The sequence below is a fragment of the Oryctolagus cuniculus genome, chromosome 13, assembly GCF_051225735.1.
Source record: "Oryctolagus cuniculus isolate XC-2025 breed Fujian yellow rabbit chromosome 13, ASM5122573v1, whole genome shotgun sequence".
Classification (NCBI taxonomy): Eukaryota; Metazoa; Chordata; class Mammalia; order Lagomorpha; family Leporidae; genus Oryctolagus; species Oryctolagus cuniculus.
The window spans coordinates 76,127,199-76,151,211 of NC_142879.1; the positions used below are offsets into that span (position 1 = coordinate 76,127,199).

At 42.0% G+C, this 24,013-nt stretch overlaps 1 protein-coding gene and 1 non-coding gene across 2 annotated transcripts in view; both read left to right on the plus strand.

Annotated features, from left to right (window-relative positions):
- The window catches only part of ITIH5 (inter-alpha-trypsin inhibitor heavy chain 5), a 112,027-nt gene that overhangs the window by 47,368 nt on the left and 40,646 nt on the right, over positions 1-24,013 (plus strand). Inside the window, exons 6-7 of the mRNA XM_002717611.6 lie at positions 10,164-10,333; positions 11,027-11,143. Of these exons, the coding sequence (XP_002717657.1) occupies positions 10,164-10,333; positions 11,027-11,143 (287 nt within the window). The remainder of the gene's footprint in view (positions 1-10,163; positions 10,334-11,026; positions 11,144-24,013) is intronic.
- LOC127483637 (U1 spliceosomal RNA) lies at positions 6,788-6,950 on the plus strand. Its single transcript, XR_007910075.1, has one exon. It is a non-coding gene; the product is annotated as a U1 spliceosomal RNA (small nuclear RNA).

Sequence of the window (24,013 nt, forward strand, 5' to 3'; positions counted from 1 at the left end):
ATAGTGAATTACCTATGCTAAATGCTCATTTTGCTATATCTGGCTTTTGCAAATAATAGCTGATTTTATTTGCACTCAGTGCTGTAAACTATATATCACAGGGGATTTTTCCCCTCATAACTTATGTTTTGCAATAGATAAAGAGTAAAGAAGCTACTGCCTTATTTTACTCAGCATGATGTTTTCCAGTATGTTCTCCCTGATCGGTGACAACAAACTGAGCACCTAAAAAGAAATCTGTTGAAGTGAAATGGACACTCTGCGAAACAATATCTTGATCAGCCTTTGTCCTGACTGTCGAGGAACAACTTACTATTTTATTCTTCTGAGTATTTTTTTTTTGTTCTACTTAATACCATTGGTTGAACTCTTTAATTAACACACAATTATTCTTAGGCATTTAAAATTAATTGAAAAGGGATCCCTGTTAAATATAAGAATGGGAATAAGAAAGAGAAGAGATGTACAGTTTGGCACATGCTAACTCGGACTTACTCCTAATGGTAGAATTAGAAACGTGCCAGGGAATTCCAATTCAATCCCATCAAGATTTCATGTACCAATGCCATCTTACTTGCTAAAGTGATCAGTTTAAGTTCATAATTGATCAAAAATATGGGATTAAGTGTCAAAGGGATTACATAAATAAGACCAGTGTCTTGCAAATAAAAATTGATAGAATTAAAAAGGAGAAAATGGTCCTACATGGGAAGCAGAATACACAGCAGACTCATAGAATGGCACATGCCCTAAACAGCACTCTGGCCTCAGAATCAGCCCTTCAGGCATTTGGATCTGGCTAAAAAAGCCCATGAGAGTTTTGCAGGCATGGAAAGCCAAGACACTGTGGCAAAAAATGACCTAAATGAAAGATCTCTGTGAGTGAGATCCCAGCGGAAAGAATGGGCCATCAAAGAAGGAGGTACCTTTCTCTGAAGGGAGGAGAGAACTTCCACTTTGAATATGGCCTTGTCTAAATAAGATCAGAGTTGGTGAACTCAAGACGCTTCCATAGCCTTGGCAGCTCATGACAAGAGCCTCGGGTGATTATTGGCACCATAAACAAGAGTGTCAATTGTTAAATCAACAACAGGAGTCACTGTGCACCTGCTCCCCATGTAGGACCTCTGTCCTTAATGTATTGTACTATGCGAATTAACGGTAAAACTACTACTCAAACAGTACTCTATGCTTTGTGTGTCTGTGTGGGTGCAGTCTGTTGAAATCTTTACTTAGTACATACTAAGTTGATCTTCTGTATATAAAGATAATTAAAAATGAATCTTGATGAAGATTGGGATGGGAGAGGGAGTGGGAGATGGGATGGTTGTGAGTGGGAGGGAGGTTATGGGGGAAAATCTCTATAATTCAAAAGTTATACTTTGGAAATTTATATTTATTAAATAAAAGTTGAAAAACAAACAGACAAACAAACAAAAAAAGCTACTGCCGAGGGAGAAGAGGATGAGAACTAATAAGTATTGTGTGTACCTACTATGTGCCAGGCACATTATGTATGTGATCTCAGCTAATCCTAATACTGGTTTTATGACTGTGGACTTGAGTCTCAGAAATACCAAGCTAGTTGTTTTGAGTCTGTCAGAATCCACAGTCCACTTTCATTGGTTGTCTTTGGCTTCAAGAGATACCACATCACTTCTTGCTCAAAAAGCCTGTGCTTTAGACAGGAAGAGAGCCTTGTGGGGACCCCGGTGGCCTGAGAAGCAGGGAGGAATCAGTAGTGGAGAAGCAGTGGTTGGTCATTTTTTCCCCGTGGGCAGCCAGAGGCCCCTGTGTTTACTTAGAATATGTTGCTTGAGAGGAGCCCACTGATGTCTCAATGAAAACAGGAGCTGGCAGTAGAAGACTCAGCCTCTCCCAGATCAGAGCAGGTACCACAGTTCACTCCTATCCTCTGACTAAGTGGGCAAGAAGGAAAGAAAACAAAGAGGAGAAAAAGATGCGTGGGTCCTCATTAGAAAAATAGGTCAGATTCTGCCTCTCTCTGGTCAGCTCCCAAACTCTTCATTATCTTGGGAACACGTGCCATGACTCTGGGGACTCTGCTGATACAATCCACTGTGCTTCTGAAATATTGTGTGGCGCTTAGCAGAACGAGCCCCAGTAACAGTAAGGAAAAACCAAACACCCCTCTTCTGCTTGGGGATTTTAATCAACAACTGTGGAACAGCCTATACTAACCTATTGAAGCTACTTTATTCTAATAAAGAGAAGATTTTATTTTCAAGACATGTTACTCTGGAATTGTTCTGCAGCAAACTTTTTTTTTGTAAAGAATAGGTAGTGGAAAATTCATGGGATCATATTTAGTTTCAGTATTTGGAGGGTAGAAGTCAGCATCATACTCTAGGTTCCTTGGTGAGTAACAAAATTGAGAATCCACCCAGTCTTCGGGTCTGTGAAATAAGGCCATTTAGAGGAATCTCATGAATTTTCATCATGAACCAGCAAACACCAGAGGTCAATAGGAAACCAAAATAATAATGCACTATCCTTTCTCATGGTCTATATCAAAGAGGCTAGTCAAATGCATTATGAAAAAGGAAATTATACTTTTTAATCACCCCGGCTTTCACTCAGCCATGAATGGTATTAATTCAGGGTACTTGTAAAAAGCATTTTCATGAGAGAGATATAAAGCAAGACAAAGTAGGTACACGCTGGTAGTATAAAGAGAGGCAAATCTAATTATTGTGTTATCTTAGAATCTCAAGGTTGCCTTGAGATTTTATTACCAATTTTCTATATGTAAGGCACATAGACTATATGTAAGACACACACCGACTTCCTGTGAGCAGAGACCAGACTCACCAGGGGGGCTTGTTAAAATACACACCACTGTGTCCCGTCCCTGGGGTGCCTGATTCAGGGTTTCTGTGTTGAGCTTGAGAATTGGCATTTCTAGCTGGTTTCCAGGCAATGCCTATGTTGCTGGCCCAAGACCATACTGTGAGAGCTGTTCTACATCTTCCTTCTCTGTAAGTTGTTATTGAAGGTTTGATCTGATCTGAACACTTCCAGTAAGATGATTTGTGAAAGTTGCCCACACCAATAGAACATCCTTAATCTTAGAGTTTACCAATACTGCCCTGACAAGTGCTTCCTGGTAACTCTATCCCTGGTCCTAATTCTGCCAGTTGGAATTGCTTGGGATACACCTAATCCCCATATAAATGCCTACAGAAACATATTCAACCCAAGAAAAGAACAGATAGGGGTCTGTGATGCCAATATTATTGTGGCAAACAATTGGGAGCACATAGAATAAAGTACTCGGCGGGCACCGCGGCTCACTAGGCTAATCCTCCACCTAGCAGCGCCGGCACACCGGGTTCTAGTCCCGGTCGGGGCGCCAGATTCTGTCCCGGTTGCCCCTCTTCCAGGCCAGCTCTCTGCTGTGGCCAGGGAGTGCAGTGGAGGATGGCCCAAGTGCTTGGGCCCTACACCCCATGGGAGACCAGGAGAAGCACCTGGCTCCTGCCTTCAGATCAGCGCGGTGTGCCGGCCGCAGTGCGCCAGCCGTGGTGGCCATTGGAGGGTGAACCAACGGCAAAAAGAAGACCTTTCTCTCTGTCTCTCTCTCTCACTATCCACTCTGCCTGTCAAAAAAAAAAAAAAAAAAGAATACTCTATTCAATGTATATAGCATGATGAAATTTTATATACAGTACAACAATGAAACTATCTTACATGTCAAGCATAGAATATTTTCACCACTGCAAAAGATTCCCTGGTGCTTTTTCCCAGTCAGCATTCACCCCCCTAGAGGTAACCACTGTCCTACCCTGATCACCATGGTTATGTTGTGCTTGCTCTTCAACTTTACGTAAATGGAATCCTAGAGAACACACTCTTGTATCTGATGTTTTCACCTAATGTGACTATGAGACTCAACCATGTTGAAAGTAGCAATAGTAGTTCTTTCACTTTGATTGCTATATACTATCCCAAGTCTTACATGCTTTATTGGCTTATATTTAATTCCTTCTATTTTGTATACATTTAAGGTTGATAATAGTGGCTAGCACGACTGCTTACCATGAATTAGAATGGGGCTAAGGACATTAACATCATTTAATCTTTTCAGTAGTATGAAATAGTTGCTATAGGTTGAGCCATCCTTGAACAAAAACCAATAATGCTCCAAAATTCAAAACTTTATGAGTGCAGACATGACACCACAAGTATAAAATTCTATGGTTGACCTCATGTGATAGGTCACAGTCAAAATGCAGGTGCAGGGGCTGGTGCTGTGGTGTAACGGGTAAAGCCACCGCCTGTGGTGCCGGCATCACATATGGGTGCCGGTTGGAGTCTGGCTGCTCCACTTCCTATCCAGCTCCCTGCTTTAGCCTGGGAAAGCAGTAGAAGATGGCCCAAGTCCTTGGGTCTCTGCACCTACATGGGAGACCCGGAAGAAACTCCTGGCTCCTGCCTTAGGATCGGCGCAGCTCCGGCTGTTGCGGCCATCTGGGAAGTGAATTTCAGCGCATGGAAGACCTCTCTCTCTCTCTCTTTCTCTCTCTGCTCTCCTTCTCTCTCAATGTAATGCTGACTTTCAAATAATTAAATAAATCTTTTAAAAAAATGCAGATGCATTAAAAAATCGGTACAAAATTAACTTTAGTCTATGTGTGTAAAGTATATATGAAACATAAGCAAATTCTGTGTTTTAGACTTGGGTCCCATCCCCAAGATATGTAATTATGTATATGCACCTATTCTAAAATCTGAAAAAATCTAAACTCTGAAACACTTCTGGTTCCAGTCATTTCAGATAAGCACCCTGTACTACCATCAGTCTGTTTTATTTTTTTTATTTTATTTTTTTTATTTTTTTTATTTTTGATAGGCAGAGTGGACAGTGAGAGAGAGAGACAGAGAGAGAAAGGTCTTCCTTTGCCGTTGGTTCACCCTCCAATGGCCGCCGCTGCAGCCGGCGCACCGCGCTGATCCGATGGCAGGAGCCAGGATCCAGGTGCTTTTCCTGGTCTCCCATGGGGTGCAGGGCCCAAGCACCTGGGCCATCCTCCACTGCACTCCCGGGCCACAGCAGAGAGCTGGCCTGGAAGAGGGGCAACCAGGACAGAATCCGGCGCCCCGACCGGGACTAGAACCCGGTGTGCCGGCGCCGCAAGGTGGAGGATTAGCCTATTGAGCCACGGCGCCGGCTCCATCAGTCTGTTTTAGAGATGCGATAACCTAGATTTGGAAACTTGTCCATGGTCTCATAGCTAAGAAGTGGGACCAACATTTGAATGCAGAGCCTTCTGACTCATGATCCCAAGTCTTAGCTGCTGTGTTACCCCTCTCATTCTTGATGCTTGGCCAATGTCTACCAAGGAGAGACAGACCCTAGAGAGCACTTAGTTTCCTTTGCTTTCAAGGACTTTTCCATTTTCAGCCCCCTTTTCTTCCTCCCTGTAATGGTAAACCTAAGGCATCTTCAGCCATGCTAGTGAACCTGACAGCGACCCTTGTCAACCTGAGTGCCACCTTGATTGTCCTGACTCCTTCAAATGAGCAGAACTATTGGAAGCCTGCTGTCTTTTACATAACTCTAAAAAAGTAGGGGCTGGTACTCTGGCATAGTGGGTAAAGCCACCGCCTGCAGTGCTGGCATCCCATATGGGTGCCAGTTTGAGTCCTGGCTGCTGCACTTCCTATCCAGCTCTCTGCTATGGCCTGGGAAAGCAGTAGAAGATGGCCCAAGCCCTTGGGCCCCTGCACCCACCTGGGAGACCTGGAAGAAGCTCCTGTCTCCTGCCTTCAGATCGGTACAGCTCTGGCCATCCCGGCCAATTGGGGAGTGAACCAGCGGATGGAAGACCTCTCTCTCTCTGACTCTCCTTCTCTCTCTGTGTAACTCTGACTTTCAAGTAAAATAAATAAATCTTAAAAAAATTAAAAAGTAATCTTAAATTTTCTAGCTCTCTGATCACGTCCAAAATTCCTGCCCTTGATATGTGCAAATAATAGAAGAATTAGTTCTGCCTTGTGGTTCCTGTTAATGTTACAACTAAATTGTCTCTGAAAAGTAATTGTTCTGTTGAAGAAAATATTCAAACTTCCTTTGACTTTGGTGTCTAGTAAACTGTTAGCAGAAGAAAAGTTTATTCTTTTTTTTTTTTTTCTGACAGGCAGAGTGGACAGTGAGAGAGAGAGAGACAGAGAGAAAGGTCTTCCTTTTGCCATTGGTTCACCCTCCAATGGCCGCCGTGGCCGGCACGCTGCGGCTGGTGCATCGCATCGCGCTGATCCGATGGCAGGAGCCGGGTGCTTCTCCTGGTTTCCCATGGGGTGCAGGGCCCAAGCACTTGGGCCATCCTCCACTGCACTCCCGGGCCACAGCAGAGAGCTGGCCTGGAAGAGGGGCAACTGGCAAAGAATCCGGCACCCCAACTGGGACTAGAACCCAGTGTGCCGGCGCCGCAAGGTGGAGGATTAGCCTAGTGAGCCGCGGCGCCAGCAGAGAAAGTTTATTCTTAAATACAAATTGCTGTGGCCATTTATGTCTCATTTCCTTTTAAATTCTGCTAATTAGAGATCAGAAATTGCTGGTCAGCCTATTCCATGGTTTCAACTTGAGTAGCTATAAAAGGATAATCAGCTACTTCACAGCAGCTTTAAGTCTGGCTTTGATTGTGTGCCTGTGTGGAAAAAAAACTCAACCTATGTTTAAGAATTCTGATTTTATTGTCACATTTTAAAGTAGTTTTATTTGAGAAAGGAGGAGAGGGATAGATGGAGACTGAAATAGAGAGCTTTACTTACCTGCAGGGGAGATACCATGATCGTGAAGGTGGTTTTCCCAGGGTGAGGCTCATCCATTGCACTCTGGATGTGCTGACCCCTGCGATTTCCCCAAATGTGGGAAACTCGACTGCATACTTTGTGGTAGTGGGGGACTGTGTTCCCACTCTCACCTGAGGTGTGTGGGGGGGAAGCGAGAGCTGCCATCTGCTGGCTCACTCCCCAAGTACCCTCAAAGATCTGAGGGTGAAGACAACACCAGGGTAGCAGAGACCCAATAAGCTGAATTATCACTGTTGCCTCCCAGGGTCTGCAACATCAGGAAACTGGAGACAGCAGCCTTAGTCTGGACTCAGACCCAGGCACTCTAATATGGGATGTAGGCATCCTAACCAGTGTCTTAACCACTAGCCCGAATGCCTGCCCTATTTTCATATTCTTCATGGTGTATGCAGATGTTAAACTTCAGATTTTTAGTGCCAAGTGAATAGATAGGGTGGATTTATAAAGATGAGTATTCTGCTACGTAATTCTCTATGTTCTAACCAGAGAAGACGTTCAGGAGTGAGAAATGAGATGCTCTTGTTTAATCTTCATCACATTAGATTTTCATAAATCACATAAAATTCATTTTTCTGTTTATCTTTCTATTATTATATATATATGTGTGTGTATATACATATATATATCCTAAGATTCATGCTTGGAAAAGCTTGGTAAATGGTGTTTTCTTTAAAAGTCATAAAGTTTCTATTTTTTAAAAAGACATTTATTTATTTGAGAGGTAGAGTTACAGAGAGAGAGAAGGAAAGACAAAGAGAAAGGTCTTCCATCCACTGGTTCACTCCTCAAATGGCCACAAGGGCTGGAGCTAGGCTGATCTGAAGCAAGGAGCCAGAGGCTTTTTCTGGGTCTCTTACATGGGTGCAGGGGCCTAGGCACTCAGGCCATCTTCCACTGCTTTTCCAGGACATATGCAGAGAGCTAGATGAGAAGAGGGGCAGTGGGGGCATATGGGATGCTGGCGCCACAGGCTGAGGCTTAGCCCACTATGCCACAGCGCCGACCCAAAAGTCATAAAGTTTTTAAACAAATAGTATGTTAAGACAACCAAATGATTTATGGAGTAATTCCATATGGAAGGAATAATAGAATTAAAAATAAACATTTTGCAACTCTCATGAAGTAATGCATATAATGTCATCTGTGAGTGATAAAACTTTAAGCAAAATATTGTGGGAAATATATTATGGGCGGGGGAGGGGGTGTCAGACTGACAACACCTACAGCCACTGTCAGTCTTACTACCACTAGAGGTAGATCTTGAGGTATTCTGTACCTTCTTTTTTAAAAAATGTTCATTTCTTTATCTGTGTAAAGAGGAGAGAGAGAGAGAGAGAGAGGGAATGAACTTCCATCTGGTGGTTAACTCACTAAATGGCTGCATGGCTGGGGTTGGGCCAGGCTGAAGTCAGGAGCCTGGAGTTCCATCCGGTGTCCCATGTGAGTGACAGGCGCCCAGTAGTTGAACCATTATCTGCTGCTTTATCAGGTGCATTAACAGGGAGCTGGATGGGAAGCAGAGCAGCCAGGCTTTGATTGGGCATTCCCAGGTAGGATGCCTGGAATGGTAAACAGTGGCTTCACTCGTTGCACCACAACGCTAGCCTCTCTGTATATTGTAATATGACAAAGTAGATAAGTACTCAGCCTCGCCTGTGAGATATTCTACAGATGCTTCTCCTTTGACATGTTCATCACCTATGACGTAGCTGAACAGCATTAAACCTGCATCTAACCATGCTTTTAGCTCCATCTACCAGAATGCCAGAAAACACAGAGGGTTGAGCCGTTGGGGCTCAACCTTGACTGCATATTATTAGCATCATATGGGCAAATTTTATAACATTGATGCTCAGGTTGTGTCCCATTGAAATGAGCATCTCTGGGTCTGAACGTCAATAATTTTTTTAAAGCTCCCCCAGATGTTATGAAATAAACCAAGTTTGGAAACCAGGGAAAGAGAGGAGCAAGTTAAAGGATTTGGCATGAAATGCAGATTGTGAGAAATTACATAGGACAAGCAGCCGCTGGTTTACAACACGTATGTAGTGTTAGAAAGCAAATGCATGTGTGGGTTGTGTGTGGGAGCAGCAATAGGCAGTCAATATCAGAGAAACTGGGTTCACTTCCCCACTCTGTCTCCTAACTCCAGCTTCCTGCTAATTCAGACCCTGGGAGGCAGCAGGGATGGCAAGTAATTGGGTTCCTGCCAGGGAGACCCAGATGGAGTTCCTGGCTTCTCCTGGCTTTGACCCTAGCCCAGCCACAGCCATTGTGGACATCTGGGGTGTGAACCAGCAGAGGAGAGCTCTCTCTGCCTGTCAAATGAATAGATTAATTGATGATTTTAAAAAAAAGAGAAGAGCCAGGGGTGGGGGAGGCCATTTGTAGATTAAAAGAGACTTCAGAAACTTTGTTTTGATCTTGATTCAAAGACAACAGCCATACTATAACACGTTTTCAAGAATCAGAGAAATTTAAACACAGGCTGGATATTACAACAATAATAAGGCATCTAGCATTAATTTTGTTACTTGTGTTAATGATTTTGTGGTTGTCTTAGAAAAAAGTTCTTAGAGACACATACTGATGTTGTTAAGGATAAAATATGATGTCTGGGGTTTGCTTTAAAATATGTTTTAAAATGGTGAGACAAGAGGCTGGCGCTATGGCACAGTGGGCTAAAGCCATGGCCTGTAGTGCCGGCATCCCATATGGATGCTGGTTTGAGTTCTGGCTCTCCATTTCTGATCCAGCTCCCTGCTAATGCACCTGGGAAAGCAGCAGGAAGATGGTTCTAGTTCTTGGGCCCCTGCGCCCAAGTGGGAGACTCAGAAGAACCTCCTGATCCTGGCTTCAGACCTGTCCAATCTGGTCATTGTGGCCATTTGGGGAGTGAACCAGCAAATGGAAGATCTCTCTCTGACTTACCTCCTCTCTCTCTCTGTCTCTAACTCTGCCTTTCAAGTGAATAAATAAATCTTTTAAAAAATGATAAGATAAAAACATATAGAAAAGGTTGGTAAAAAGTTGAATACTGTTGAAGTTGGGTGATGTTTGCATGGGAGTTCATTTTAGTATCCTCTCTACTTTTGTGTGTTTTAAAAATTTTCGTAAGAGTAGGCTAAATAGGAGGCATACATGTAAAATATATGACATATCTTTTGCACTGTGACATGTTATCAACAAAAGTCTCAGAATTTCACATGAAATACAAACATGGAATAAAGGGATGCCTAGCCCACTGTGTCCATGCAAAACAGTTCTTTTTTTTTAGGAAAATATTATAAACTCAGTTATTCATTATGTTTATATCTTGTTTGCAGAGGATTCTGGGCCTCCTCCTTCCACTATTATCAACCAAAATGAAACGTTTGCTAAAGTTGTTTTTAAGCCTAGTGTGGTGCAGCAAGCCAGGATTGCCCAGAATGGAATTTTGGGAGATTTCATCATTCGATACGATGTCAACAGGGAACAGAGCATTGGGGAAATCCAGGTAAGGGCTTTGCTGCTGCTATTTCCTACTGGTTACTGGACTCTTGTAGTCAGATTAGAACTCTACTTACTTTAAGGAGAAAGAACTTTTTGGTTCTTAATAAAAACTTTCTTGAATCGAAACTATGTTTCCAAGAGACTGTTGGTGTTCCCTAGCTGGAAGCTGAGGGCACCTATTTCCTGCTCCAGTAATCCAGAGAGCAAATGAAATCTGTCCTGTAATTTTCCCTATGGTGTGTTAGATGAGGTTAGAATTTTGGTTCATCTTCAATTTTAATTAAAAGAGATGACTCTGCGGCTCATTTCCCTCTAGGTTTATTACTCTGGAGACAGGGTGGGAATGTTAAAATGTATTAATATGCACCTGGAATGTAGACAGCCTTGATGTCTCAACTTGTGACGGGCTTGCTAAAAAAACAGATAGCGAAGATCAGAATGGGGTAGATAATCAAAATTAAATTTATAGTCCTGGTTACATTTCAAAGTGTGAATCTTTCCTTGTACAGATTAAATTGGCATTTAATTCTCTTGGAGGGATTAAGATCATAGATAATTTTACTTTGGGTGTGGAATGTGACCCCAGACTCCATTTCATTCTGTCTTTGACCTTAGAAGTTCCATACACTACCCATTTTCGGTATTTATCCTCCCTAATTTGGATATTGCCATTTTTGCTTTCTTTTGCCTCTACTAGGTTCTAAATGGATATTTTGTGCATTACTTTGCTCCTAAAGACCTTCCTCCGTTGCCCAAGAATGTGGTGTTTGTGCTCGACAGCAGTGCCTCTATGGTCGGAGCCAAACTCCGGCAGGTGAGTGAGGGCCAGCTGCCCGTTTTTTCTTGTCTCACTTTTGCCTGGGACAATGATCTGCCTTGTGAGTGAAACTGAGTTCACGACAAATATCCACTTTATCATCCAGCTAGTCCTGCCTACAGAGAACATTCCTGAAGCCATTCAGTTAAGCCATTGATATAAACTTTTATTTTAGAGTTATGGTTTTAAGAGAACGGAGAGACAGACTATAGAAACACCTGGGAGTAACAGGGCAGTGACAGGTGGGTAGAGTGAGGTCAGAATGCACTGAGTGGGTGACTCAGCACTGATGTGGGCAGAATGATTCTGCTCAGTGATGATGTCCTCTGAGAACAATGGAGGAGAATCCTTGGCAGCCTTCTTGGTCTATCCTTAGAACAGGAACCTGGGGCTCACTAATTCAGAACAGTTATCCTCAGAGAATTTAGGATGAATTTTCTAAAAACAATTTTATTTATTTATTTGAGAGGTAGAGTTACAGGCAAAAAGAGGGAGAGACAGAGAGAAAGATCTTCCATCCACTGATTCATTCCCCAAATGCCTGCAATGGCCAGAGCTGGGCTGATCTGAAGCCAGGAGCCAGGGGATTCCTCTGGATCTCCTATGTGGGTACAGGAGCCCACTCACTTGGGCCATCCTCTACTGCTTTCCCAGGCCATAAGCAGAGAGCTGGAACAAAAGAGGAGCAGCCAAGACATAAACTGGTACTCTTGTGGGATGCTGGTGCTGCAGGCAGAGGCTTAGCCTCCTACACTACAATGCCAGCCCCTAGGATGAATTTTGAAATTCTAGGGCTGAAAGGAACACCAAAAGGACATGTAGTCTATGCTAAAAAATTAAATTATTCCCAAAATATTATTTACATTTTCCCTTACAAACCACTAGAAAAGATTATTATGTATCTTATTCTGGAATCCGAAATACATGTTGGAAAGTGAGAGTTTTGGCTGCCAGATTAATAATATTTCTGCATTCATCAAAAACTGAGATCTTTGAGCTTACCTTTTAAAATCCATTATCTATTTTTATCAATAATACATATGTGTTTTAGTGGGTAAAATAGTATCTCAAAGCTCTTAAGGGCCCTTTATCCCACCTGTTTCCACCTGTAGATCCCACCACACATGTGGCTGAACCTGGTTCTAACGGATAAACTGTTGCAAATATTCTTTATCAGTCTACCACTTTATAAATGGTTTCTTGGCCCATTTACATTATAAGAATAATATAGTAAAACTCATATATATCTTTTATTTATGATATCTTGTTTTCCTCTACCCCAAAATAGAAAGAAAATATATTCTAAAATGTGATGTGAGGATAGAGTTTAACTATATTCTTTCAGAATACAGCCAAACGTAATTTCTAATTCATATAGCAGGAAGATAACTTCAGCTTGTAAAGGTAGCTCTCCAAAATCATGTTCCTGTACAAGTTCAGCTTGCCAGCTCCTCCATTTGAATTGCTTCTTTCTTGCCTGAATTTCTTACTTCCTGTCTAGAGTTACTTTTCTTTAGCTTGAAGATCATCCTTATGAATGCCTTGTGATTATAAATGTATTTTAGAAATTCTCCTAGTTCTGGTTCTCTTGAAAAATTATTTACCTTACCTCATTCTCCAGGGATATTTTTACTATATATAGAATTCTAGCTTGCAGTTATTTTCTTCAGTATGGTGAAGATAGATTCCATTGCTTCTTAGCTTCCATTGTTGCTGTTAAAAAGTCAGTAAAATTTATAACTATTGTTTGGTTAAAGTGAATCTTTGATTGTTGGCTACTTTTAAGATCGTTTTTTCTCTTTGACTTTAAGTTTCTGCAGTTTTAAATTGATGGTTCTGAGTGTGTATTTATTCTTATTTCTTCTTGCTAAGGCTCCTATATCTTCATGAATGTGTGGATTCACAAGAAAATCCTCAGCTATTATCTCTGAAATTGCTTCAATCTTCTTTTTATATCTCTTGGTCTCTTCAATATATGCCAACTTCTGATTTTTCACACTTTATTCCAAATCTATCTTCCAGTTCACAAATAGTCTAAGATATTTCAAATCTACTGTGAAACTCATACATAAATTATTTCAGTTATTATCTTTTTAGCTCCAAAATTTTATTTTCTTCTTTTCCAAATTTGCCACTTTTTAGAATTTTCGGACATTTAAAAAGTGTTTAATAATTTTTTAATTTTCTCAAGCATAATAAGCAGTTATTTTAAAGTCCGTCTTGATAAACCAAATTTTAGAGCTCTGTAGGGGATGTTTTTATTGAATTCATTTCTTTTGTGATGTGTTATCTTCAATTGCAAGAGGACCACTATATTTTAAAATTTCTTTGTAGAAATAGTTTGAGGCCTGTTCCTCTAGAGAATATTTTGGTTAGTTTCTGTCAGGTGCCTGGGAGAATTAAAGTCTGGACTCATTTTAAGGGCTTGGGATTTTTCTAGATATCCCAGATGGTCGAAGTCCTTTCAAGAGCTGATATATTTCTGTTTTGCACAAAATGAAGAGTGTTCCACAGTCCTTAGAAGACTCTGGATGTTGACTTTTGGCCCCCTAAGCTACAAAGTGATGTTCAGACTCTCAGATATCTCTGTGGCCTTGGTAAACATTCCTTAGCAAACATTCCCAAATGCTGACCTCCTTAAATTTTCATCTTTTACTAGATCTCTTTTTGGTTAATTCTCTGTACTTCCAAGATTTTTCTAAAAATACATTTTGTTTTTCTTTTTTAATTGATCTCTGTAGGAAGATTGTGTCCAAATTATTTTCAGATTTCCAAGTTTTCCCTCAAAGTTTTATTTTTTATCTTAATTAAAAAAATTTTTTTTACAAAATCCACCAAAGTTTTAATCACACCAAAGTGAAGCATTCTTTCACAACAGCTGATTATTTATTTATATATTTTTATTTTTAAAAAGGAATTCTTTTATTTATTTATTTTTAAAGATTTATTTATTTCTTTGAAAGGTAGAATTACAGAGAGGCAGAGGCATAGAGACAGAGATTCCACTGGTTCATTCCCCAGATGGCCACAACAGCTGGAGTTAGGCTGATCTGAAGCCAGGAGCCAGGAGCTTCTTCTGAGTCTCCCACATGGGTGCAGGGGCCCAATGACTTGGGCCTTTTCTACTGCTTTCCGAGGCCAAAGCAGAGAGCTGAATCAGAAGTGGAGCAGCCGAGATTATAACTGGGACACAAACTGGTGCCTATATGAAAAGCCAGCACTGCAGGCTACGGCTTTACCCGCTATGCCACAGCACCAACCCCTGTTTTATTTATTTAAAAGACACAGTTACAGAGAGAGGCAGAGACAGAGAGAAAGGGATAGAGATCTTCCATCCACGGGTTCCCTCCCCAAATGGCTCCAATGGCTGGAGCCAGGAGCTTCTTCGTGTCTTCCACATGGGTGCAAGGGCCCAAGGACTTGAGCCATCTTCTGCTACTTTCCCAGGCACATTAGCAGGGAGCTGGATCAGAAGTGGAGCAGCCGGGACTCAAACTGATGCCCATATGGGATGCTGGTGCTGCAGGCTGGAGCTTTAACCTACTGTGCCACCGTGCCAGCTCTGGCTGATTCTTTATTGATGTTTGGGAAGTCTCATGGACTTTCCATTTTACTAAATACTCTGAATTTTTTTTTCACCTTATGCACTATAGATTCTTAAGTATTGTTTGTTGAGAAAATTGTTTTTGTGACTTCTGTGGCTGGATAATAGATGTTGATGGATAATTATAGCTTTTGTATTTTTTTATTTCAATTATCTTTATATACAAAAGATCAATTTAGTATATATTAAGTAATAGCTTTTGTATTTTTTAAATCACTGCTGACCCTGGAATATGTGCTAATTAGGTCTTTCATTTGATGTAGTGTGACAATTCCCATTTGAATTTTGAATGAACACTTACTAAGTAGGTACCATGCTGCTAGACTTTTTCAATGTATCTCATTAAATTCCTATGTGCCTATGAATCTTTACATATTCTTTCTTTATTCTCTGTCTCTATCTCTCTGTCTCTGTCTCTCTCACTTTAAATAACAAGCTTCAAGAGGACAGCGTTTGTGTTTCTTCTGAATAAACATAACTTGATGAAAATATTGATTAGCAGGGAGCTTAATTGGAGTGTAGCAGCTAGGACACAAACTATTGGCCATGTAGGATTCCAGTGTGACAGGAGGCGGCTTACTCATTATACCACAATGCTGGCCCCCTTAAATATTCTTTAAAAATTAGATTTTAATAGTCATAGAGCAATGCTTTCAATAGAAACTTAAATGAGAAGAGCCATGTTTTGTACCTATGCTAATCTAGAAGCCATTAGTCACATGCTGTAACTATTGATCACTGAAAATGTGGCTAATTCAACTGGGGAGCTGAGTTTTAGATTTGAGTTTATTTAAATAAATGTGCATGTATGTAGATAACTTCATGTGATTAACGATTTCCATATGGGACAGTGTAGCTGCAGGTCATTTACTCGTCACGCCTCCTGGAGAGACTGGATCATGACCATTTTCCTCTGTTTTTCTTCCTTTCTCTGTTAAAAACACCATTTGGGTGACCGTCTTTATGTAAAAATCATTGATTGCACACCCATTTTCTTGTCAGAGTCTTGGAAGTAGAAATACTGGGGCAAAGGATACTGACTCAGTTGTGGTTTTTGATACATGTCAAAGCAATATTTTTCTAAAAAGCCTATACCAATTTATGACATTTAAAATGGTTACCAGAGTAACAATTCCAAATGAATTAAAGGATTACAGGTAATAACCCTGGAACCACACCCCCAAATATGTAAGAAAATAGAGGTACATAATTAACTAGTTTTGAAGTGTGGGGAAACTTTCTAATCCTAAAAACAATATCCCAGCAACTTGGGCTACATAAAAATTTTAAACTTGTACTGAAAATAAAAAAATAACACACGTTAGCTCTAAGATGTGACAAGTGGAAATTTACAAAAAATCAATCTGAACTTAGATTATTAGAATCTGGGAAGGGTAGAAGTGGGAGCATATAGGGAGATTGGATCAAAGTTGAAAAGAAACAGTAGGTTCTAGTGTTGCACAGCATAGTGGGGGACTGGAGTTCATGATCACATACTACATGCTGTATAAAGAACCAGAGGAGTGGAGCTGGTAGGCTCCACACGTGGCCGGGGAGAGATGCTGATTACCTGACCTGTTTATTTTATGTTGGACCCAGGTGTTGAAATATCATACTGAGCCCTGTAAATATGTACAAATAGTCCAAGTTGGAGCCGTTGCTGTGGCATAGTGGGTAAAGCCGCCGCCTGCAGTGCTGGCATCTCATATAGGCGCCGGTTTGTGTCCCAGCTGCTCCACTTCCGATTCAGCTCTTTGCTATGGCCTGGGAAAGCAGTAGAAGATGGCCCAAGTGGTTGGGCCCCTGCACCCCTGTGGAAAGACCCAGAGGAAGCTCCTGTCTCCTGACTTCAGATCGGCTCAGCCCTGGCCGTTGCGGCCAATTAGGGAGTGAACCAGCGGATGGGAGACCTCTCTATTTCTGCCTCTCCTTCTCTCTCTGTGTAACTCTTTAAAATAAATAAATGAAATCTTAAAAAAAAAGTAATCCAGGTTAATAAAAACATGAAAGGTCAAAAAAGCCAATTAAACACTGGAAAATTGTATGCAAGAGAAAGGAGTTTATCAGTAATATATAAAGAACCATTCCAGATCAATTAAAATTAATCCTGTATAAGAAAATGAGCAAGAGAAAATGAGCAATCTACAAAACAAGGATTCTCTAAGATTATGAAAATAGGGTAAATGATTTAGTAATTAAAATGCAAATGAAAGGAAATAAAATATTTATTTTATGTTTTCAAGCTTTAAGTAGTGTAAATTGCTTATAGTGATAATTTAAATAGTGTATACTTGTAGAATATGACAAAATTATAATATTTAAATTACTTTTCAGTAATTTTTTTTACAAAGATCTATTTATTTGAAAGCCAGAGTTACAGAGATAGAGAGAGGGAGAGACACACAGAGAGAAGTCTTCCAACCACTGGTTTACTCCTTTGATGGTTACAATGGCCAGCACTGGGCCAGGCTGACGCCGGGAGCCAGGAGCTTCATCCGGGTCTCCGATGTGGGTGGCAGGACCCCAAACACTTGGGTCATCCTCTGCTGCTTTCCCTGTGCGATTAGCAAGAAGCTGGATCAGAAATGGAGCAGCCGGGACATGAACCAGCACCCATAGGGGTTGCTGGCATCACAGTTGGTGGCTTTACCAGTTATACTACAATGCCGGCCCCTATTTCCCAATAATTATTAAGCAACACCAAAATGGGAAAATGTCTGGTCAGTTACTGCATATTTATTGAAAGGTTCCTAGTAGCTCAAATGCTACCACAGCTTGAGGGCCTCACATGTTCAGGTGCCTGCATCATTTTAGGATTTAACCCAAACCTAGTCCATTCCAGTGCACAGGGGTCTTCTTCTACCTGGACAGGAGAATGATCCAGGAGATTCTTGCCAAGTAACTTTCAGAAAGCTAAACCCTGCCCCAGATTACAGAGAAAACCCATGAACTAAGTCATGGTCTTCTAAGTTTGCCTTTAATCTTAAAATAATTTGGGCACTTAAAAAGTATAACAGAGCATTTTCAACATGGTAGGTGGTATGGTAAGGGCAGTACATGAATTATTGAGCATGAGGATGTTTTGTCTTTGTAACAATTTGGTTGTGATTCCCACTTTCCTGATAGAAAAACTGAGGCTTCCCAAAGGCAGATAACTTGGCTAGTAAATGCCAGGGCCAGGCTTGCATCTCAGGTCTGATTCTAAAGCTCAAAAACTAGCTTGGCTGCTATGGTTTCTCTGCTCAAGGCGGTGTGTGAGAAGGCAGCACTGTCCTGTGCTGCAGAGAGCAGTGTGGATGGATGGATTCAGGGTCCGTGCGGTTTTGCATTTCAAGACCCATTTGCCAGTGCCGTGTTGCAGAGGACAAGGATCCCCTTGCATTATGCAAGAGCAATACAATGACAGATGTCAGGCCATTTGTTACTCTCCCGCCTTCCTTCATTCCTGGATATTAAAATCCCGTTCCTTGGTAGTCACTGATAGTCTGGCATCCACTCTGCTGGCTTCTGAGCTACAGCGTGGCCTCTTTCCAGGAGAACCAACCTAGACCAGCCAAACACATGTCTGAGCAATGTCTAAAGCCCCTTACTGCCTTGGGTGGTTTTGAAAACTGCTGGCTCTTAAAGCAATTCTCAGCTTCTTGCAGGCTGAGGCACTCAGAAATGCTTGATTGGCCCCTCATAGCCCTTGTTTACGATGCTTAAGTCTGCTGGTGAAAAGGACAATCACCCCAAGCACAAGACTTTCCTAGGGTGTCCACAGGCTTGGCAACAGGAGACACTTGCCCCAGGCCCGCTTGGATTGTGTTATGAATCATCCACTGTTTTTCTGGGTGTCCTTGGCTCGCCTTGTCTGTGACAGGCGTCTCGGAGGTGTTTAGTAATTACTTGAGCAATTGATTTATAAAGAGCTGTAAAGATCATTTATCCTTAAACATTACCCCCACCCCGGTCCCCAGTAGACTCAGCAGGGGGTATGCCAGCACCTGGGAGCCCCTGAAGCTGTGTGCATCTGGCATTTTCTGGTTCTCATCCTAATCCCAGTTAGAATGTGAGCCTGGAAGCCAGGACTTCCCCAGCTTGGGAACAGCGACACAGCTTCCTGCGGTTGCTGGCACATGGCCTGGGTGTTTCTCTCCCATGTGCTTCTTCAGCCGAGTATGTTGAGAGTTACTTCTGGGGCTGGGTCAGGCGAGACTTCTGCATCCCAACTTGAGCTTGCAAAAATGACTCAGAACAGGAGCCGAGAAGAACATCAAAAAGGAACCTTGAGGATTCTATCTTGTCTATTAAATACATTTTTCTTTGTCTGAAGCATACTTTCTTCTCTCTCTCTCTCTCTTTTTTGTTTGACAGGTAGAGTTATAGACAGTGAGAGAGAGAGAGAGAGAGAGAGAGAGAGAGAGAAAGGTCTTCCTTTCATTGGTTCACTCCCCAAATGGCCGCTACAGCCGGCTCTGCGCTGATATGAAGCCAGGAGCCAGGTGCTTCCTCCTGGTCTCCCATGCAGGTGCAGGGCCCAAGCACTTGGGCCATCCTTCACTGCCTTCCCGGGCCACAGCAGAGAGCTGGACTGGAAGAGGAGCAACCGGGACAAGATCCCAATGCCCATATGGGATGCTAGTGCTGCAGGCAGAGGATTAACCAAGTGAGCCACGGCGCCGGCCCCCCTTTCTTCTCTTATCCCTAATCCGTGTAATTAGATCTACTGCTTTCATTTTCACAAGAAGGAGCTTGGCTAGGACCTTCTTTGGCAACTGGGCAGTGATGAATGGATCATTCACCAGGTGTTTTTCATGCTGTAACTTTCTCCAAAATTGTTCCCACACTGTGCGCCACTTTGTGCAATACTAGGTTCTCCTGTAGCTTTAGGAAGGCTATCTTCCTTTCTCTGCTTAATTTGGTCAACAGTGTTGTAGGATAAAAACCAAGGAAAATGTTTCATTAAATGAGGGGAAATGTGGGATAACTGAAGGATTGGTTGAAGGATCACTCTTGGACTCGCTTTATGCTCTAGGACATTACTTTCTTCCTACTGTTTTGTTTTTTAAAGATTGATTTATTTGAAGGGGAGAGGGAGAGAAATAGAGTTATATAGATAGATAGAGATCGATCTTCCATCTACTGGTTTACTCCCCAAAATGGCCACAACAGTCAGAGCTGGTCCCTGCCAAAGCCAATAGCCCAGAGCTCTGTCTTGGTCTCCCACCTGGGTGGTAGAAACCCAAATACTTGGACAATACTCCACTGCTTTCTCAAGCACATTAGCAGGTGGTTGGGTGGGAAGCAGAGCAGCCAGTGCTCTGATTAGGGATGCTGGCATCTCAGGCAGCTGCTTAGCTTGCTATGCCACAATGGTGGCCCCCTCTTCACTGTTTAAAATTGGGCTACCAGTAGCTGTACATGTTTCAGTGAAGAATCTGTAAGCTCCATGAATTTGGGGAGCATCTTGGTTTTGATAATTTTAGCATGTATTCTGAGCTTTTAGCATTGTACCTGACACATAGTATAGAGTTTTGCTAAAAAACAAACAAAAAAACCCAGCACATAAACCACCTGTACCTTGCATATTTTAAGGCACAGTAGAAACCACTGAGTTATGAGTACTTACCAAGAACTCTGAGGGTTTTATGTCCATTTTAAAAGTTTAATATTTCAGCAATCTGGGGAAGTTGACATTGGTATCTTCATTTTTATAAATGAGAAGGTGATGGGTAGGATCGTGATGTAATTCTGCTAGATAACACAAGGTTGTAAGTAGAAAAGTTAGGAAACAAGCTCAAGATGACCCCACCCTGAAGCTTCTCACCACATCGTTGCATGTGGACCGTGATATAATTTAGACCAGCTCTCAAGCTTTGAGGCTCTGCTCGCTCTTGTTGCCAAGTAATGTGGTATAGAATGCCGTGCATCTCAGGTGAGCGCATGCAGAAGGCACCTTTCCTGAGGCTTCAGACAGCAGCTAAGTGTGGTAGAAAACTCACTGAACTATTCTGCTCTGACCTATAGAATCAATGCATAGACTGTTATTTGCTAGTGCTGGGCACAACTTGTGTGTGCACAGGGGTACGGGCTTCTCCACTGTATGATTTGGACTGGACAGGGTGAATCCAAACCTGGAAATGGCAGAGATGCAGAGTGAGAAAAGACCAGTGACTGTGAAGTCCAGTGGTGTCCCATGGTGTAGGATACTCCACCGCCCTCTTCAAAAATGTGTGGGCTTGCACACTTTTAGAGGGAGGGTTCTGGAGAGACATCAGAGTATGCAGGAAGTAATTTTTAGTAGACAGGGAGCAAAGGAGGCAGTCTGAAATTTGTTGAGCAGCCTGGAGGAATGCTGGGCACAGGCTGCAGAACCAGGAGGACTTGCAACTGGGCTAGGAGGAGAGAACTCTGTGGACAAATGAAGGTGCTCAGAAAGGAGGAAAACTGCAAACATAGCAAGGAGATCATGTCAAAAAAAAAAAAAAAGTTGGAAGGTTTCGACTGTAAGCACTATCTGGCTATCATATAAATAAAAATGGACAGTATACTGGTTTGGGCGCACCGGCATCATCTGTTCAGTGGGCCTGTGGAAAATAGAAAGCAGGATCCCAGGAAATACAGAAGAATCTGACTTTCTCCTTTCTGATTTCCTGAAGCAACGGTCAGCAAAGGGACAGTGGGAGTTATCTTAAGCATTGCAGGCCAGGTGGTTGCTGTTGTAACTATTCAGCTCAATTCTGCTGAGCAGCCATAGACAGTGAGCAAAGGAATGGGTGTGGCTGTGTTCCAATAAAACTTTATTTATTACAAAACCAGGCAGCAGTTGGGACTTGGCTCTCAGGTCCTAGCTTGCCGATCCCTTGTGCAGTCGTTGGGGTATGACTTGGAGGTCGCCCAGTTGCCAGTACTTCTTCTTACCTACCGAGCTGCCCTTGTGAGAATGTCACCACTAGCTGATGCATGAGTACATTGCAAAACAGAGCTCTGGGACTAGGAGCAGGCAACAGAGGACAGTGGGGAAAACTGGTCTCTGACTCAGAATATGAGGTAATAAATTATGGTCAGAGGCAAAATATTTTTTCTCTTAGGCCATCCGAGAGAACTTGAATTTTTTAGTTTCAGGAAAAGATTGCTCTCCAACCATGATAAAACTGATAATGCTAAATAAATTTGAGGCACCCATTAAAATTTGTTTGTTAAGATTTATCTAAATGAGGTTATATTTTTACACTCTTGTTTAAAATACAGTTACATAAAAAATGCATTCTAATAGTTTACAGCCAAGTAGGGTAGTTACAGTTCATAATAATTTATTGTATGTTTCATCAAGAACTGGAAGAGAGGAGTTAAGAGTTTCGCAACACAAAGAAATGCTAAATGTTTAGAGAGATAGAAATGCTAATCACCCTGATTTGATCCTTACCCATTGTATGCACGTATTGAATTATCACACTGTACCCCCAAAAATATGCACAATTATTACATATCAACCAAAAACCTTTAAAAGGTTGAATATCTCTGATTGTTGGCACAGTGTGCCTTGGTCACACAAAGGAAAGCTTAACCATATGGAGTACGGATTGCTCCTGCATTGTCTGCTCAGGTTGCATTCTTGTTGGAAGCACGTGAAGGCATGGCACCAGTAAATAACAGAAAAGCCCCACTTCATCTTTTCTGGTTTCCTAACTTTTGATTCGAGTCTCAAATTGGAACTGGCCAAGTTTTGCTGTGAAAGGCTAGATAGGGGCTGAAAGGAAGCATTGCTTCAAGTAACAATGAGATAAACATTGTAAGTCTAAGAGAATTAAACATGATAACCAACATGGAAGTGCTTATCAGAGTGTAGAAAGCTTTGTCATTCTGGAGATTGCATAGCCTGGGCTCACTGATACTGCAGCTTGGTGAAATTCCTAAGAGCTGCACATGCCAGAAAGTGCATCAAAGTGCAGAAAGTGTGGTGTGCAGGACACTCGGTTCTCTTTCTGGTTCCCATCTTGGCTTTGACTTTAGATTTCAGATTCCCCAGGAAGAAAACAGATATTGATTGTATACTGAGGGAGAGATGCTAGGCTTGGGGGATACAAAGATAAAGAAAACAGGGACTTTTCTCTGAAATAGGCCAGAGAGGAAGAAGATAAAAGCAAACACTGTACACAAAGTACACCATGTGGCAGAGCTATGGGAAAGGGGCAGCCACTGCACAGTGGGGTGGTGACCAGCTATTAGAAGTTAGTTGAGTAAGTGGGATGAGGAGAGGTGGAGAGGATCCAAACACACACACACACACATACACACACACACACACAGATGGATAGCATGTGCAAAACACACGGAGGCAAGAGGAAAAAATACATACAAGGAGTGCACTTTCATGCACTTTCTTGGAAAAGAAACACAGAACGACCTCACTTTATTCAAACCCAACATGACACATAGATGGTAGAAAGAACTTAGGGAATAGAACAAGCTATTGTAGCACAAGATCAGTGACAGAGCTACAATGGGAAAGAACTCATCCTTGAAGATAGTGCACATGTTCTTGGTGGAAAAGAAATGATTGAGTCTTAATTGGAGACAAACATCAAAAAGCCATGAAACAAAAGTGCATAATGTGATATTCTGAAGCTTCAGGTAATATTTTGGTCTGGATAACTTGGAACCTTTCCTGATGTGAACATTGAGAAGGGCAGGTAAATTGGAATAAGTCTTGTCAGTACTGAGCTGGTGAGTAAGTGAAGAACCTAAGCGTGAAAGAGGAGCTGAAAAGAAGTGGGTGCACCTGAATTAAGTGATGTTCCTGCAGGAGAGCTGCCAGTCTCCATGTCCCAGGACCTGTCATTTTCTTCACTACAAAAGGAGAGAGTATTCTCTGGGGGGAAGCTGAGCCTGAGATGCTTGCCTGAAGGTGAAATAGTAGGCAGAAGAAAACTCCACTCCCTGATGTGCAAAGACAACATGGACGTTTACCCAACTCTCTGTGGGCTTGGGTGATGAAGAAAGACTTTTCTTTTAACTAAGGAACTGAAATAAAACAGACTGGAAGACATGTGAGATTGTATGAAATTTGGGAACTTTCTGCAAATCTACCTGTAAGAGATTGGGGCACTGATAAACCAGAGGTGCCTGGGAGAAGCTTCTGGAGGGACATGGCTTCAGTCCAAGCTTCACAGGATTCTCCTGGACGAAGCTTCTCCAAGGAGGTTCAGAAACCAACAATGCAAACACACTGGATATAGGGGAGCAAGAGAGTCAGAAGAGAGATTCTTAAAGCATTGGAT